Source organism: Solea senegalensis, linkage group LG13, assembly GCF_019176455.1.
Source record: "Solea senegalensis isolate Sse05_10M linkage group LG13, IFAPA_SoseM_1, whole genome shotgun sequence".
NCBI lineage: Eukaryota > Metazoa > Chordata > Actinopteri > Pleuronectiformes > Soleidae > Solea > Solea senegalensis.
The window spans coordinates 5847677-5865766 of NC_058033.1; the positions used below are offsets into that span (position 1 = coordinate 5847677).

The following is an 18090-nucleotide window of genomic DNA, read 5'->3' on the forward strand; positions in this document are numbered from 1 at the left end:
TGGGTGTGTGTGTGTGTGTTTTAGATGCACAGCAGTCCCCTCCCAGAAAACCCTGGCAAACGAGAGACGCCCTGTCAGACCCCGGACATTAGTCCACCAGACGGACTCAACTTCTGCTCGTCGCCTGACACAGAGGACTACACTGACACTGTAAGACACGCACACACACACACACACACACACACACACACAAACATACACACATAGAGCTGAAACTGAGGGGATTGTGACAGTTTTTTTTGTTATTGTGTTTGTTTTTGTAAATGTTAGACCTGATTTAAATTTGCAGTTCTTGCCTCGTCGCAACACTAAACCTCTGTGTGAATTTTCTCACTCAGGACACCGGTGCCCAGTGCATTGTGGGTAATCCTTACCTCCTGAACCCTCAGATCATTGGAGCAGAGGACGACTACTTCGACTCTCAGCAAGAGCAGGTATTACAAGACGCTACTGATGGAATAATTGGACAAGAAGCTGACGGGAGGACAGTGACCTTCACCGTGTGTTGAATTTGAAAATATGGGAACAAATGTGGAACGAACAAAGATGGAGGTCATTTGAATTGTCTTTATTCACAACACTTGTACAAGAACAAAAAAATTGTATGTGAAATTGAAAGTAAAATTGTACATGCATAAACTTAGGGCTGGGCAACAATTCAATAACAATATATCGTGGTATAACTTTGTGCAATAACAGATGTTCATTAGTGTATATACATTGGTGAAACAAACTCGGAGGTGTAATGTGTGTAATGATGCCTGAATGTTTTACCCCACATGTGTGAAATATTTCCACATTTATCAGGCCTTTGTTGTTTTCTGTCCATAATATTTTGGTTTATTTAGCTTTTAAATCAGTCAACACAGATTAAAGGTTCTTCAACATAGGTTAAGGTTCTTCAGTGCAGTTCAAAGTTCTTCACCACAAGAGCTTTGAACTGCTTGTTTTGGACTTTGAAATGTGGTGAAGGCCTTTGAGTGTGTGAGGAATGGAATGTAGTTTTTTAAACTCCTTTAATGTAAAATGTGACATCACAGTTGATGAAAGAAGTATAATGTCGCAGAAGAGCATCTGTCCACCTGCCCGTTAATTGCAAAACTGTTCAGCGGTTCACTTGACAGGTTTCAAACTTGGCAAATGACTCGCTGAGGGCACCAGCGTGGTGGAAATGCAGCAGATGCTGTATACGGCCAAACAAACTGCCTCCACATGCCTTGAGACAGTCGTGCCAATTGAGAGACGATACACAAGTCAATGTATCATGCACATGATACTGAGCCAGTTGAAGCCTAAGATGCGGGTAATGTTCTTGTGTTTTATGTTAGGCTGTTTAAGATTACTTTACCTACATTTTGGCCTCATTGTCCAGCCCTACATGTACTATATATTCTGTATATACTTGTAAGTTGTTGTTTTTTTGGGTCATCTGACTGTCTTCTGTCTCCTTCTGTCAGATTAATGGACAGTGTAGCTGTTTCCAGGATGTAGACTCGCTCAAGACTCGGCCGGCTCACCTCGCAGTTTTCCTCCACCATGTTGTCTCACAGTTTGACCCTGCACCTCTGGTACGTAGCATATACACACACGGACAACGCATAGAATAGATTCAGATTGAGGCTAAATGTATTTGATTTAATTAAATTAAATTAAATTAAAAATTAATTCATTAATTTTTTTAATTCATCAAAAAATAAAACCTGCATTCTACATTTTTACCGGAAATGCTCAAGATTTGCTCTTCCTTGGTTTGACAGAACCAAACTTTTTGGTGCCAGATTCACAGCAATATTTGCAAACCTAAACATGTGTAAAATGGTAATATAAATCAAAATTATACAAAACATGTCAAATATTTAAATTAAAATGTTTAATACAAACATGAATCAAACATTTAACTTACGCTTATTTAAGACACTTAGGTTTCCAGCAATATTTGCAAACTTAAAAATACATAAATAGATTGATCATAGGTTGAATGTTTTCATCTTTTATCTTTTTTGTAAGCTTATCCAAGACACAAGACACATAACCAGATTTATGGCAATATTTAAACATTTTGAAATACTCAGTACATCAAAACCAGAATCTGAAACTAAATTATACTAAACTATACTGAACGTTAAATGTTTAGATTAAGAATTTAAAGTGAAACATTTAGATTTAAACATATATAGATTTAACAATAACATTTAGATTTAATAAAAATTTGACAGATAATTAATTTAATATAATTTTGTTTCAGATTATGTTTTTATGTATTGTATTTTTAAGTTTATATATGTTAAATGATGAGATGGTTATTTTTTAATTGAATTATTTTTAACTCTATGCGACAGCTATGCTATCTCTACGCTGACATGCACAAACAAACCAGCTCCAAAGAAAGTCGACGCTTCTTCATGGAATTCCACTCACTCTTCATGGATCGAATGGCGGTAATTTATTTTGTTTTTAGTCTCTTTCTTATTTTCCCCTTTATCTGGTTTTGACTCCTTCAACTGTTTACACAGAAGTGAATGAAATAATTTTTTATGTTTTCTGTTCTCACAGAATCTAAAAGTACCAGTGCCAGAGACGATTGCAGCTGAATTAGGTATGAAATAAAAGACATTTGAAATATAAATACTTTCTTTCTTTCTTTCTTTCTTTCCATAATAGGTTGAAAATATAAATGGGAAACAGTATAAAAAAAGAAAATACTCAATCATACACTTTATAAGGTTGGAAATCAGACTAGTACGTCTCTGTGTTGAGGTTATATTTTTCCACAGATCAGGAATAACTCATAAAATGAGTCAAGTATACAGTATTGTAGTTTTAAGGACCTTTTGAATTAAACGTTTACAGTCATAAGACGTTGTGTGTGTGTGTTTTTGTTTGAACAGAGAAGCGAAGGCTGGAGTTGATCCCAGAGGATCTTTGCAAACACTACACTCAGATGTTACAGGACGCTCTTCTGCCAGACCTTCACAAGAACCTGGAGGATTTCCGGTGAGTCCCATCATGTTTCCACCCGAGACAAATCTGGTACAAATATAGGACAACAAGTCACAGGTTATGTATATGTTGTGTACAGACAGAAGCGCAGTATGGGTCTGACTCTGGCCGAGGACGAGCTGTCCAAGCTGGACATCGAACAGCTGAAAGACCAACATGCCTCGGAGAAAGAATGTTCCTGCGCCGAACACATCATCTCCAAGATCGAGGACATACTGTGAGTCCCTCAGCGCGTGTGAATATTCAAGTTCCTATATTCCTTGTAAGGTTGTGTGTGTCTGGTAACACAAACAGTTTCTTGTTACAGGTTGACAACACAGCCTTCAGAAGAGGAGAAGTGGTAAGACAGGGGAATTTTTATTTTTATGGCCTTTTATGGCCAACTGAAACTTTTGTTTAAGTTTCAGTTGAGATTTTTGAAAGTTCCGGGTTTTATGAAAGTGTGGTTGAATCGCTGTCGCTGAATACATGGTTTTTCCAGCTTTGAAATAAGAAAAACAGATTTTAGCCATTTAATCAACAATAAAATCTAGGCCAGCGTGAGTTTACAATGTCTAAAGAATGTTGTTCCGACTGAAAACTGACGTTTGTGAAACTTTCACTCTTCTGCATCAAACTCCATAGAGAAAATCACACATCATAACACAGGAGCTCCTGTTCCATTTCAGCCATATTTGGTAAGTTTATGCCACTGAGGGAAATCTGAATAAATAATTTGAAACACCAAAAGTCTCAAAGTAACACATTTGAACTTACTGATGGAGGCGACAGTGGATCAACAACTCCTCTGAGCAGTGATGTAAAAATCGCAGATTTTCTCAATGGACTTCAGTGCAGAAGAGAACGATTTGCAAAACTTCAGTTTCCTGTTGGAAAAAGCTGAACAATTTGAGTCTATTTTTGTGAAATAATAAAATGTTTAAAACTTAATATATAGACTTTAGACTGTACAGATTAGTAGTGTTTTTTGTGTTTCTTGACTTTGTGTCGTGTCACGTTGCAGCCAAACGATGCAGTATGTTATTCTCACCTATATGAAGCACCTCGGGGTGAAAGTGAAGGAGCCTCGCGGCCTCGAACATAAACGAGCACGAATCAACTTTCTGCCTAAAATGAAGGTGATTTTTCTCTGACGGTCACATTTTTAATAAACGTCAAAAACTAATAATATGTTTTAATCTAATGAGCAGAAGAGCATCAAGGCTGAGAAGGATGTTGAGGAGAAGGTGAAAAAGCCTCGGTTCCCCAATATCCTCGGGCAGCCAAGACGCCTGAGCAGAGTGGACTCCACTTCAGGTGAGGACAAAACGTGTTTTTCACCTATTGAACAATTAAATATGGCATATTTTAATTTATACATCCTATTTATACAGGCTTACATCCATCAGAACAGTATACTTTTTGTCAGTTTCAATGGTGTCTACTGATTTAAGAAAAAGGGCATTTAAATATGCGGCTCCCTCTACAAAACAGTCTGAAACTGAAGGATTTGGTCTCATTGGACTCTTTTAAAGTGTTTCTACATGAGTTGACAATGAGAGACTAGTTGTAGATGCACCTTTATTAATTGTATTGAGACATTTGTTGAGAAAGTGATTTTATGCTGGGTTTGGGTATTTTTAGTTTATTTTTATGTCTATTACAGGAGTTTTTCTGGACATAAAGAGTATGAGGTGAAAAGGGAGGCATTCTAAGCCAAAGAGAGGCGGAGTTTATGTGAATTCAATCTTTTTTAGCCTTAGTTTGATATTTTTCTGTTACCTGGTTTAGAAAACCCCCCCTGTATTATATTATTTTCAAATCATATTTAGTATCCGTGTCCGAAAAAAAATGAACGGCCCCCTGTCTTAGAGTTTTATTCGTGGTTAAATAAAGGTTAAATAAAATTCAAGTCAATGTGCACGTTATGAGTCTGGAAAGAAAACTGTGCAGACTGAAGTAGACACTGGACAGTGATTCTGAGTGCAACTGTAATAATAATCCATTAAAATCTCATCCCATTAAAGAAGTGAAATTATTTCCAGTCGCACTTTTTCTCCATGTTTCCTTCTCTGTTGTACGTGTGTGTGTGTGGGTAAAGTGGGTAAAGCCGTGGATCAAAACAAGCAGCGTTCACCAAAGCAGATCTCCCAGCCGGCGCTCGTCATTTCCGAACAGATCGACTACTCTGCCGGGAATTGTGGACGGGCTCGTGGGAATCAGACCAGTGAAGGATCGGATGCCAGTGTCCATCTCTCGCCTTCCACGACCTCCCCCACTCACAGCTCCCCCGGTGGTCAAACCTCAGACATGAGCGGACAGGAGTCAGACTCTAGTAAGAGAAAGTTTTATTCACCGTCTTTTGTTAAATATCGAAACTTCTATGTCTTTCAGTTGTGAAAATGTTGGTGATAGTATTTGAATAAGAAAAGTAAAGACATTTTACAGTATATTATAGAAGTATGAATCTTTCAGAATATTACGATTCCATTGAATAGGCTTACGGTCCATGATTAATTCAGTACACAGAGCTGCGAGAGTATCATTTTCTACACAGTCTGATTAAAATACCCTGGTATATACAGTACAGAACAGTATTTCTGATTTTCCTCCAAGTGCTATAGCTTCCTCTCCCACAGTTTGAGAACCATGGTTCTAGAGGACAATGACATCTCTGTTATATAACATTTACAGCAGAAACTCCTAATCTCATCTTTATTTATCCTCATGATCATACGATTTGTCTCCTTTCTCCACAGACCTGTCTCCGTTCCCCGTCCAGCCCAGACTGAGTGACAGTCTTCAGTCTGGGGACCAGCAGGACACCGTCCTCAGTCCCGTCAGCACTCAGTTTGACTTCAGTCCGACCAACCTGGAGCAGTTACAGGAGGATGATCAGGAGAATTTCAGGTACAAACTGATTATTTTTGTTTAAATTTGTGTGTTTTGAATAGTTCAAACAAACCCTATCTCACTTAATCCTCTTTCTCTGTGTCTCTGCTGGACAGTAGGATGGACGTGCAGTGTGCGGTGACTGCAGCCGACGTCCAGGACGAGGACGACCAGAGCGGAGAGGTGGAGTGTGAAGAAGATCCGCTCAACTGGCAGGCTCTGGTCAGTCGAGGCGTCCTGGAGAGCCTCACGCCGCAGGAGATCAAACGACAGGAAGTCATCAATGGTACTAGTCGTGAAAACGCACGTCAGGCGTTATAGATCGTGACGTGGAAAAATATGAAATCCAAAAGTACATGTGTGTGTGTTTGTGTGTGTGTTCTCTGTCAGAGCTGTTCTACACTGAGCGTGCTCACCTGCGGATGCTGAAGGTGTTGGACTGTGTTTTCTATCAGAGGCTGAACATAGACAGTATCCTTCCCACTGAGGACATCAAACACATCTTTATTAACCTGGAGGAAATCATTCAGCTGCATGGTAACGTTACACACACACACACACACACACACATATATATACTTCAGCAACTGTAACTTGAAAGAAATGTTTTACCACATAATTCAGCTCTTTATAGTTACTACTCCATTCTTACTGTTAAGCAACATGTGAAACTGTCAAAAAAACATGCTCTATAATGAAGTGTATTGTTATATATTATGATATCTAAGTGGAAGTTCATATATAAAGCTACCAGAGGCACTCCAATGCAGAAAAATATAAGAATTCTTTATGGATGTTTTTATAGTTAAAAACCAATATGTCTTAATTAGGGTACACAAGTGAAAGAATACAAAGTCGGTTTAAAAGAGATTCAACAGTTTAAATGTAGATTTGACTCATCAACTGTGAAAGAGGTTTTAGGTTTTGTTTTCTGTATAAGACAAGATTTTTTGTGTTTTCACACACAGCGTTTGACTCTAATTCAGTGTAACTGCATTTGAAGACAACTGCTGCAAATGTTTTCTACTAATTTCTCCTCATGCTCCACAGTTTCTATAACAGAGCAGATGACTGCGGTCAGGAAGAGGAGCGAGACGTCGGTGATCGGTCAGATTGGAGACGATCTCCTCGCATGGGTAAGTTTAATGGGTTCACTTTAGTTCTTGATCGATGTAACGTGATGCCATGTTTGATATTTTTTTATATGATTTAATATTTGATATTCACATAATTAACATTTCCAGTTCAGTGGTGACGAAGAGGAGAAGATCCAACGAGCCGTGGGAACATTCTGCTGTAACCAGCCCTCTGCTCTGGAGCTCATCAAAACCAAACAGAAGAAAGATCAGAGGTTCAACTTGTTCATGCAGGTCAGAATAAAACAATACGACACAACACAACACAACAACACGGCCTGATGTCAGGATAAAGAAAGGAAGATTCATATTTTATACAACTACACCTGTAAATACAATAACTTACTAATGAATTCTCATCTGTAACTGTTTTCTGTTTTGTTTTCAGCGGTCAGTAACCTCATTAACCTGCTTTTCTTCAGTTTGATATATTATGACGAAAGGTCACCATCGGTGTTGACCTTCCTTCTTCTTTTTGTGTCGTGTTCAGCAAGCTCAGAGCAACCGTCTGTGTCGCAGGCTGCAGCTCAAAGACATCATCCCCGTAGAGATGCAGAGACTGACCAAATACCCGCTGCTGCTCGACAATATCGCCAAGTACACAGGTACAGACATGAAGTTGCTCTATACAAGTAATAAAATGCACGACACATGAAAACACTGACAAATAAGTAATTCTTTTTGGTTTCTCCACAGAGAACGGCGAGGAGAGGGAAAAGGTAAAGAGAGCTGGCGACTGTTGCAAGAAGATGCTCAACCACGTCAACCAGGCTGTTAAAGAGGCTGAGAATAAACAGGTAAATACACATTTAAAGCTGCAGCGGAGATGGTGATTTTTTTGCTGTTGGTTTTATTCTTTATGATGGAAATGATGTAACATTACTTGTTTGCTGCGTCCTTCATCATCTAAAACAGGCTCTGTCAGACAAAACTGTTAGACCTGACTGAGGGAGCGTTTGTGTGTGTACAGCAGTAGAGCAGGGGCGGGCGGTGTTGGAAGAGCTACTGGATTTATTTCTGTTTTTTATTATTATGCCTCAGTTTGGTCTTTGTGAACAGAAATGATGTAACATTATTTTCTTTGCAAGCTGAGTTAAGCAGGACTTAATCAGACCTGACTGAGGGAGTCTGTTTGTGTGTATACAGCAGCAGGGCATTTATAAATTATTATTATAAAGCTACACCTTACAGTTTTATGTTCCAGCTCTTGGTTTGGGGATTATATTTTGAATTTAAAAGATTTCCAATGAGTGACAAATGTGGTTTTCTCCTTTCAACAGAGACTAGAGGAGTATCAGAGAAGGTTAGACCTGTCGTCACTCAAACAGAATGAAAACCCCATGATCCTGGAGCTGAAGGTAAAAAACGAGCTGTAGTGTGGACAACTTTCCAAACAATAAACTGTTTTTGGTTTTTATTGAAGTCTGGTCTTTTGTTGATTTATTTGCAGAATCTGGACTTGACCAAGAGGAAGATGGTTCATGCAGGACCTCTGTCCTGGAAGGTTAATAAAGACAAGACGATAGGTACTTAAAAGCACCAGGATATGAAAATAGAATTTATAGAAATAAACGTGTGTAACAATTAGATATTTAAAGTCATCTGTAGCAACAGTTAACTTGAATACACTCAATTATATATCACATGTGGCTCCTTTTCAGAGCTTTACACGATTCTGCTAGAGGACATCCTGGTGTTGTTGCAGAAGCAGGATGAGCGCCTGGTCCTCAAGTTACACGGCAAGATTCTGGCCAGTGCCATTGACACCAAGCACATCTTCAGCCCCATCATCAAACTCAACACTGTGCTGGTTCGTCCAGTGGCAACTGGTGAGTACAGTGTTTACGGTGATATCTTAAAAAATATGTCCTGTGCTCCATTTCCTGCTTTTCACTGTACTTTAAAAAAGCACTCTCTCTCTCTCTCTCTCTCTCTCTCTCTCTCTGTCCCACACCAAAGTCCATAGAGAAAATCAGCATTTTAAGCTTGTATTGTCACAGGGCTTGCTGTGGTTTCCTGCTGCATCATTTAGTAGTTTATGCCAATAAGGTAATGCAAACAAAAGATTTCAAACAGAGAAGTAAAAAAATAACACATTTGAACTTTAGTGATGGAGGCACCAGTGGATCAACAACTGCAGTGAGCTGTGATGTAAAGGCGTTGATTTTCTCTGTGGACTTTGGTGTGGTAGAGTGACCAGTTTACAGAGCAACACAAACTTCAGTTTTCATGTAACAACAGCTGTCCACCTGTGAGATGAAGTGGTGAACATATTCGTAGGATACCATAGACTTAATTGAGCACAGATTTCTTAGCATCCATGTCCTTATTGGCACTGACTAAACCACACTCCAGTGATGACTACAAGAAAGCTTATGTTGTTCAATTAAATTGTCAAAAGTTAAACTGCTTTTTAATGTCTTTTTATACAGTTTTATGTATTTGTAAAAAACACCCTAAACTATCCCTTTAATGTAACATTGAAAGTGAAGTGGAGTAAACACGGTTACATTCTCGCTTTGATCAGACAACAAGGCTTTCTTCGTGCTCTCCATGTCGGATAACGGGGCTCAGATCTACGAGCTGATGGCTCAGACGGTGTCCGATCGGAGGATGTGAGTGTCGCACAAAAAAAAACCCAAACCACCACAACACAAACTTTGTTTAGTGCTCTGTCTCACCATGAATCTTCACCTCTGCTCCTGCAGGTGGCAGTGTTTGATCACTCAGTGTGCCGACACCATGAAGGCCAAGCCTCACAACAGCGACACACCTCCGACTCAGACTGAGTGAGTCCACGGAAGCTGCTCACTGACACTATTGTTGTTAGATTGATTCTAATGTGACTGTTTTCATTTAATTTAGTGCTGAGCGAGACGCTATTGAGATCATAAATCGTGGGATGGCCGCGCCGAGCAAAGAAGCTAATGAGACATCAACTCCAGGTAACCACATCCACACATGGGATAATTTGTTAATCATTGATTTTGTGATATTCATAAATTGATTTAGCATTTTTAACACATGGAATTTGTTTTCTTTCTTATTGGTGTGTTATATCAAAACAAAAACTTTTATTTTGAAATGATGTAGTTGAAATATTGTATTTTTAATGTTTAATATTTATATCTTAGCTTTGATTTAACTTTAGCTATTTTTCCATGATGTAAGGAGACCTTAAGTGTTTTGAAAGGGTGCTAAATTAAATGTATTATTATCATTATTATTGAAAAAAATAAAGCAAAACATAATTATCACTACCTACGTCATACTTCAGTGTTTTTTGTGCATAAAAAACTTTCTATAACATAGGTCTCTATAACATAAGTTAACATAAAATCCTTGTTTCATAGAAATGATTTGAAACATAATTCAAATATCAATCCATTCCAGAAAAGGACGCCATCTCCTCTCCAGACAGTGAAGCTCCATCCCCGAGCATTGGCCCCTTCAATGGCATGAAATCAGAGGATGAGGAAGAAGAGCTGGCTGTGGACGACAGACGAGTGGAAGAGGAGGAGGAGATGGATGAAGAGCTGGATGAGGCGGAACTCGAGGCCTTCCTGGATGGACAGCTCGCTGAGAGGCTGCCCTTCCTGCAGCAGGAAGGCTCACGTCAGGGAATCGCCCTCGAACACCAAGAGCACGACACTTTCCTCTCACCCTCCTCCAAAGCTGAAGACGCTCTACGAACATGTATGGATTTAAATTTTTTTTTGAAGAGTCTGTTTGAGTGGAAACTCCATGAGATGGTGTATTAATGAATATTTGTGTGTGTTTCCCAGTGTCAATGCTGAAGCAGGCTCTCTTCAACCACATGTTGAGCAGAGAGTCAGAAGAGGAGAAAGCGGAGGTGGAGGAGAAAAGGCTCAGTGGGACACCTGGGTTTCAGCAGAGTGACTCCTCGTCTGGGAGCCTTGACGGTCCTTCTGTGGCGTGTGATGAGAGTCAGACGTCCACAAGTGTACAAAAAGACAACCCACAGGTTCCTCCTGGAAACACAGGGTCGAGTGAGGCAACTGAGCGCAACGGTTAGAGATTTTATAAAAAGGTTTTGTCTGTGAAAATGTGCCTATTACTAGATGTTTTAAATGTAGTAAAATTATAGCTCAGGTTTTTTAAAGTGTGATTGTCACTGAAAACATAGCTGCCACCAGGGATTTAAGAAAAATCTCTCTACAGTAACTGAAGAATGTGTCTCTTGATTTATTTTACTGTAGGACGGCATTTTCTAACTGGAAACTTTAGTTTTTGTCACTCCCTGCACCAAATCCCACAGAGAAAATCAGTGATTTTACATCATGACACACAGGTGTGGTTTATCCACTGCTGCCTCCATCAGTAAGTCCAAGTGTGTTGTTTTGTGATTTCTGTGTTTGAAATCCTTCGTTCAGATTCACTGACATGACACAAACTTACCATACGAAGCAGCAGTAGACCAGCATCTCCTCTGTCATCAAAGGGAAAAAAATGTTGATTTTCTCTATGGACTCTGGTGTGAGAGAGTTTGTTCTCAAACTTAAGTTTTTAAGCCAGAAAAGGCTCTGACACAGCAAGTTTATGTGACAAACAGCTCAAGCAGTGCTTCAAAAACCTGAACTATCACATCAGGAAAGTTCAATAATGTAAAAAATTTGTTTGTACGTCCAGGTGGTTTTGTGGTTCTGGACTTTAGCGTGGGCACTGAGGAGAGCAGCACCGATGACGACGGAGGATTAGGATGTGACGTGGGAATTGACATGAGGAAACTGCTCTCCTCCTCCTCGCAGACAGGGGGCGGTGGCCCCAACCTCAGCCGGCAGCTTATGACCCACCTGCGCCTCCTCCAGGCCGACCTGCAGTATCTAAAGGTACAAGAAAGGAAAACACACCCACAAACTAACAGCAACCACGGGAGATTTGGACGCAGGCTCTTCTGTGGCGTCAAGTAGGCGTGTTTTCCCTAGATTTTAAGTCTGGTCCTCTTCACTGAGATAAAATAATTTTAGCAGATCTGTTTTTTTCTTTACTAAAACCTTTGAAAAAATTTAAATTTGAGTATAGTCACAGCTGCTTTCAGACATTTTGCATTTTGCTTATAGTTTATCTGATTAATGTGAGGAAGGATTGAGAAAATGGAGTCTGCAGGCACAGCTACCAATTTGTTTAACATTTTTTTCTCACCTGAAAATGAGAAAAATACAGAAAGGCTCTGATATATATATATAAGCATTTAAACTTACATACAATAAACATACAACACAAAAAATTATTGAGACGACACTGAAAAGGTTAATTGGTTTCAAAAAGTTCTAATTATTTATGGTTTATGTTTTTTCTTTGCTTTTTTTGAGCTAAACTTGCTTTCAAACTTAAATGTAATTTAAAGTAAATGTCCTTGAAAACAAGTAATGTGAAAAAATGGTTTATCCTTAACTTTAAAGGTCTAATATGCAATACCTGATTGACACTAGTTGGTGCAACTGAGCATTATTTATGAGTCCAGTTTCTGCATTTTACCACATTTTTTGTGCTTCCAGGAGGTGGAGCTTAAGTACAACGAGCTGCGACACACACACAGTGACCCGACCACTGACTCGGAGGACAACAACGGTGTGTTTCACGTACTTCACACGGAAAAATCAGCTGATTTTGTGTGTTTTGTTTTTTGTGCATCTGAACACTTTACTGTTTGTGATGTTTTTCAGATGGGATCCAGTGACGGATCGAACGTTTTTCCCCCGTGGATCAAACCTTCTACCCAGTGAACGCTGGTGTCGCTCAGTCATGAGCACATGTGACACACACACACACACACACATTCAGGCACATAACGACGACAATCAGTTGAGACGATGGACGTTATTGTCCCACTTTAAACTTCTGAAACCAGCAGAGGCACATTGTTTCTTTTTTTTTCTACAAAAAAAGACTCTACGGATGCACTCGAGGATAATCCCGTCACTTTTTCCTGCTTATTAATAATTAACGTCATAACGATCTTAAACACTGGATGTGGAAAAAGGAGCAGAGACAAGAGTGTGGATTCCCACAGATGCACAGCGGAGACATTCGTTTGCGAATCAAAGGAGACGTAACGACTCTGACGCAATGTTCAGGACTCGGAGCACTCCTGTACGCTTGATGTAAATGTGTAAACGTTCACGCTACATATATATATATATGTATATTTATATATATATATACATATATATGTATACATATATATGTACATATATATTCTTAAAGTCACACTTGTTTATTCTGTAACTGATCTGACATGTACGGTGGCCAGGAAGTGCAAACTTTTATTACAAAATGTGAAACACTTTTTTGTTTTTTTACAAAACTTGAGACAAATTTACATTTTGTTTCACATTTTTTAATAATTATTTGCACTTCCAGGCCACCGTAGAGTAGCAATCCCTAAATCTTATTATGTCTGTAATGCAAAAAAAATTTTTTTTCCGTAGCTTATCGTAGCAATGAATTTGAAGAGATTGGTTTTGTAGCAGCTTTGTTGTAAAAGTAAAAAAATCTTATTCAGATGGAAGTTTCACAGTGGATACTTTCCAGCCATGATGCTATGAGTTTAAGATTCAGCAAGTGAAGAAATACTGTAGCCCTCAGAAAATGTACAAAACTTCTATCTGGGCTACTCTTAATTATGTCCCAAATGATTTAAATGAACCCAGTGTTAAAGTTTGGTTATATAAGATTCAGACTGACAGCTGGCACTGACTGGAAACTGAAGTTGGTAAACAACCCTGCACCAAATTCCATAGAGAAAACCAGCGTTCTTAGCTTATGGGGGACACAGGCGCTGCTGGTCTGCTGCTGCCTTGTTTGGTTTTCTGTGTCACTTAAGGATTTTAAACCTTCAAGTTACAACACAACATATTTGAACTCATTCACGGAGGCAGCAGCGGATCAACAACCCCTGTGTTCTGTGATGTAAAATTGCTGATTTTCTCTATAGAGTTTGGTGTGGTAGAGTGAGTGTTTTACAAACTTCAGTCTCCATTCAGAACAGACTGTCTAACAGATTCTTATGATATTTTAGACATAAGCTGGAGTAGATTTTATAAGGTGAGACTTTTATTAAGTGACTAAAATATGTTTTCACTTGAAGAAAGAAAAAAAAACTGAGCTACCCCTTTTAAGCTATCTCAACTCTCCTCGTCTAGTGACATCACCATGTTTCATTTGCCTTCAGGTTTACTGTAAATCAGACTTCTGCACCACTTTTACTGATGGACTGAATATAGGTCATATTATGTTTGTTTGTTTTTTGAATGAAATGTAAAAAAAAGAAAATATTAAACTAAAAAAAACTTTGTCAACAAATGTTGATTGTAACAAACTAAATATAATGTACATTTTTAACTTTATCAGAATGTTTTGTGTGTCACTTATTCCTAATGATGTTATTCTATGTGTTTGATGTCAAATACAGAATATTTGTTATTTTTTGTACAACTGGAGGCCTTTAGATGGCGCTGTGTAGAGATTTACAATTACAGGAAATTGTTTATTTTCAGGAGAAAAAAAAACACCTGAATGAGTTTAGAAAGAAATCTCCCATGACCCATCTGTGGGTCCAGACCCAGTATTGTGAACCACTGGTATAGAGTATGTATTGTATTTGTAGTCCATAGTACTGCTAATGCTGCTACTATTACTACTCCCTTTACTGCTAATGTAACTACTGCTACTCCTGCTAATGCTACTGTTACGACTACTACTGCTAATACTATTACTTTTACTGCTAATGCCACTGTTACTACCGCTAATGCCACTGTTATTACTGCTCCTACTCTTTTTACTGCTAATGTTACTGCCACTGCTGCTAATGTTACTGCTACAACAGGTGATGCTACTGCTACTACTACTTTTACTGCTATATTAATACTACTGCTACTGCTGCTAATGTTGCTACTGCTGCTAATGTTACTACTGCTAACACTGGTGATGCTAATGCTATGAATGCTACTGCTCTTACTACTGCTAATGCTACTAATACTTCTGCTGCTACTGCTAATGCTACTCTGACTACTACTACTACTACTAATAACGATAGTGGCAATTTTGAAAACAATGGTGCACTTTGTGCTGGTAAGATTAACTTTTGGACATAAATTAAAAAAGAATCTAAACAGTTTTTAAAAAAATGCTCTAATGCGCTGCAGTCGGCTCTGAAAGCAGGTGTATCTGCAGACAAGAAGAGACTTTAATCCTTTAAGAGGATCAGGTCTGAGATCTGGGGGACACACACACACCACACAATCCAAGAGGAACTGAGCGCACTGTTGTTAACTCCACATGGCATTTCTGTCATTTTTCTGTCATGTTCAGGTGAAATATGCTGCGTTTGGTGCAGTTCTGGCTCGTTGTGGAACATGAACAGTGATGGAGGTCGAGGCCATGTTCGGTAAACCCAGTCGTTTGGTCGTCATGTGTCCTGAACTTGAAGAGAACTGAACAGAGGAAGAGGTAAATTCACCGTGTGTTCATTTAGGAAGTTTCATTTATGTATAATAATGCACATAGTCTTCCATGTTCTTCCTGTAGCCAAGTAAGAAGTGAAAATGTATTCAGTAGCCACCAGAGGGCGACTCCACTGGTTGCAAAAAGCACTATGTATGAATGGAAGTCTATCATAGCAAAATAAGCTTCTATTTGTCACTTGACTGATAGTGTTGTTAAAACATTTGTGTCATTATTTTTAGCTCTTCAATAGAACATGATGCCAATTTTGTAAATTATGATGATATAGATGATAAAGTACAGCACATATGAGCGTGACACTAGTATGTATTTGATGTATAAATAAAACAGGTTATACTGCGTTAAAAGACTTGCTCAGTTGATACTGTGATACTGTGATACTGGGGAGGGGCAGGGAAGAAGAACGAGGTTCCAAGGGCCGCAGTGTTTTGGTAAATACTCACAAGTCCACAAGGGTGGAGATAGAGGTTCCACACTGGAGCTTGAAATACAAATGACTTTAAAACTATCCTCCCTGACAGGTGGCAGGTGAGTAAGTCATGGCCGTGCTGGAGGTGATCTGCAGCCTGATTGGCTGGTTAGGTCTCTACGTGCTGTTCTGCTGCATCTTCACTCGGCGTGGGCCCGAGTGGAGCTGCCGCCTGGTCACGCTGTGCCACGGGGTCGTCATAGTGCTGCTGACGGCGTATGTCGTCTTCATAGACGGACCCTGGCCTTTCACACATGCAGGTCGGTGCGAGGGTACAGCATTTATATGTATGAATGAAACTCAAAAGCTCATGCAACTTGAATAATGTAATAAATAACAGCAAATAAAGAGATACTTTTTTGGGTGATTTAAAGGTCCACTGTGTAACATTTTGGATGATTTATTAGCATAAATTGAATACACTACCCATAAGTATGTTTGTGTGTATAATTACCTTCAAATGAAGATAATTTGGTTTGTTGTCTAAGATAAAGCCTTTTATATGTACTTCACCAACCTGATGCTGTTTGCTTTGGAAAGGGAAGTGTGAGTGTATTACAGTATTACAGTCGCTAGATGTCATCCATTCTTACACACTGGACCTTTAACAAATGTAATAAAATGTAGGTCAGCTCAATCTACAACATCTTAAGAACATTTTTGCTACTTTATTTTGTAGATAAAATAGAAAAAAACTGGCGTTTGTAAACTGCTCACTCTCCTGCACCAAAGTCCATAGAGAAAATCTGCATTTTTAGCACCTAGCAACACATGAGCTGCTGGTCTTTATGGTGTATATAATGCAATTCTATGTCACTTAGATAAATCGGAATATAGGATTTCAGATACCAAAGTGACAAAATAACACAATTGAACTTACTGATAGAGGCAGCAATGGATCAACAACTCCTGTGAGGCTGTGATGTAAAATTGCTGATTTTCTCTATGGGCTTTGGTATGGTTGAGGGTTTATTCTGAATGCTACATGTGACTGTCTTGTCTCTAAATGTTCCAGGTACAGAGAACACTGAACTCCAGGTCTTTGCTCTCTCCGTCTGCCTCGGCTACTTCTTCTTCGATGTCAGCTGGTGTGTGTGCTACCACACTGAGGGCCCTGTCATGCTGGCCCACCATGCTGCCAGTATCCTGGGCATCCTGCTGGCACTGCTCATGGGAGAGTCGGGCTGCGAGACCTGCGGCGTCGTCTTCGGCAGCGAGATCACCAACCCGCTGCTGCAGACCCGCTGGTTCCTCCGCCAGCTGGGCCTCTACGACAGCCTGCTGGGCGACGCCGTTGACCTGCTCTTCATCGTACTGTTCGCGACGGTGCGCGTGGGCCTCGGCACGGTGCTGTTTTACTGCGAGCTCACCTCACCCAGGACGTCACTGGTCATGAAGCTCGGGGGCGTGGTCATGTACGGACTAGCCTGGGTCTTCATGGTAGACATCGCCAGATTTGGCTACAAGAAAAGTAGAGCAAAGTATAAAAAGTGGATGGACAATCATAAACTCAAAGAAAAACTGGACGGACTTTCAGACAAGAGCGACTGAAGGGATTCATTTTGAAGATCGTTAAAGGGAAAGAGGAACTAGCTAATAAAACCTACACCAATACCTTGCCTACAATACCTTAACAATGTGTTTATTTTGGCATAAAACAAGCTTTTCCAAATAAAAACTGACGTATGTGTCGCCTCGTAAACTGATAACTCTCTTACACCAAACTCCATGGAGAAAAATATAAATTTTACAGCACAACACACACTTTAGTTATTGGTCCACTGCTTCCTCCGTCAGTTATCATTTTGATTAAGTGACAAAAACTTGCTGAAATGGGTCAGTGGGCCTGAACAATGATTCTCAGCTGACCAGCAGCTCCAGTGTCCCTTCACTTAAACAAAAATTAAGAAATTAGTCAATTCTTTATTTATATAACACTTACCATACATATGATAAGCAACATAAAGTGATTTTCATAAAAACATTCGTCACCCACACCGACCTGTCCCATATTCACCCACCCAGATACATTCACACACTGGGGAAATGCACAAACGTGTGAATGTGCACAATTCTCACGCCTCTGTGCTGCTGTGGCCAAGGTCAGATATTCATTCACCTGACGGA

At 39.5% G+C, this 18090-nt stretch overlaps 2 protein-coding genes across 3 annotated transcripts in view; both read left to right on the forward strand.

Moving 5' to 3' along the window:
• Positions 1–13323, forward strand: part of arhgef12b (Rho guanine nucleotide exchange factor (GEF) 12b) — a 35014-nt gene extending 21691 nt beyond the window's left edge. The window contains exons 10-38 of one of the 2 annotated variants that reach the window (XM_044041881.1): positions 25–150; positions 339–434; positions 1458–1568; positions 2340–2438; positions 2554–2596; positions 2889–2994; positions 3080–3217; positions 3308–3340; positions 4004–4118; positions 4191–4296; positions 5081–5314; positions 5739–5889; positions 5988–6157; positions 6262–6408; positions 6922–7007; positions 7116–7241; positions 7498–7612; positions 7704–7804; positions 8288–8365; positions 8458–8533; positions 8669–8836; positions 9535–9622; positions 9716–9796; positions 9873–9952; positions 10401–10703; positions 10793–11038; positions 11658–11857; positions 12527–12599; positions 12695–13323. In XM_044041881.1, coding sequence (XP_043897816.1) covers positions 25–150; positions 339–434; positions 1458–1568; positions 2340–2438; positions 2554–2596; positions 2889–2994; positions 3080–3217; positions 3308–3340; positions 4004–4118; positions 4191–4296; positions 5081–5314; positions 5739–5889; positions 5988–6157; positions 6262–6408; positions 6922–7007; positions 7116–7241; positions 7498–7612; positions 7704–7804; positions 8288–8365; positions 8458–8533; positions 8669–8836; positions 9535–9622; positions 9716–9796; positions 9873–9952; positions 10401–10703; positions 10793–11038; positions 11658–11857; positions 12527–12599; positions 12695–12708 — 3510 coding nt within the window. In that variant the 3' untranslated portion in view covers positions 12709–13323. The remainder of the gene's footprint in view (positions 1–24; positions 151–338; positions 435–1457; positions 1569–2339; positions 2439–2553; positions 2597–2888; positions 2995–3079; positions 3218–3307; positions 3341–4003; positions 4119–4190; positions 4297–5080; positions 5315–5738; positions 5890–5987; positions 6158–6261; positions 6409–6921; positions 7008–7115; positions 7242–7497; positions 7613–7703; positions 7805–8287; positions 8366–8457; positions 8534–8668; positions 8837–9534; positions 9623–9715; positions 9797–9872; positions 9953–10400; positions 10704–10792; positions 11039–11657; positions 11858–12526; positions 12600–12694) is intronic. The other variant, XM_044041882.1, reaches the window with a different exon arrangement.
• A 1685-nt stretch (positions 13324–15008) lies between these two features.
• tlcd5b (TLC domain containing 5b) lies at positions 15009–17665 on the forward strand. The gene is made up of 3 exons (XM_044041883.1): positions 15009–15479; positions 16016–16223; positions 16979–17665. Exons 2-3 carry the CDS (start codon positions 16034–16036, stop codon positions 17512–17514), a joined length of 726 nt encoding a protein of 241 aa, XP_043897818.1. The 5' UTR covers positions 15009–15479; positions 16016–16033; the 3' UTR covers positions 17515–17665.
• The last annotated feature ends 425 nt before the right edge of the window (positions 17666–18090 follow it).

Bases quoted from the DNA above. Each gene is read 5' to 3' on its own strand.
- tlcd5b (XM_044041883.1), top strand. From the start codon at position 16,034: ATGGCCGTGCTGGAGGTGATCTGCAGCCTGATTGGCTGGTTAGGTCTC. The intron at 16,224-16,978 runs GTCGGTGCGAGG...TAAATGTTCCAG, and splicing joins CTGGCCTTTCACACATGCAG to GTACAGAGAACACTGAACTC.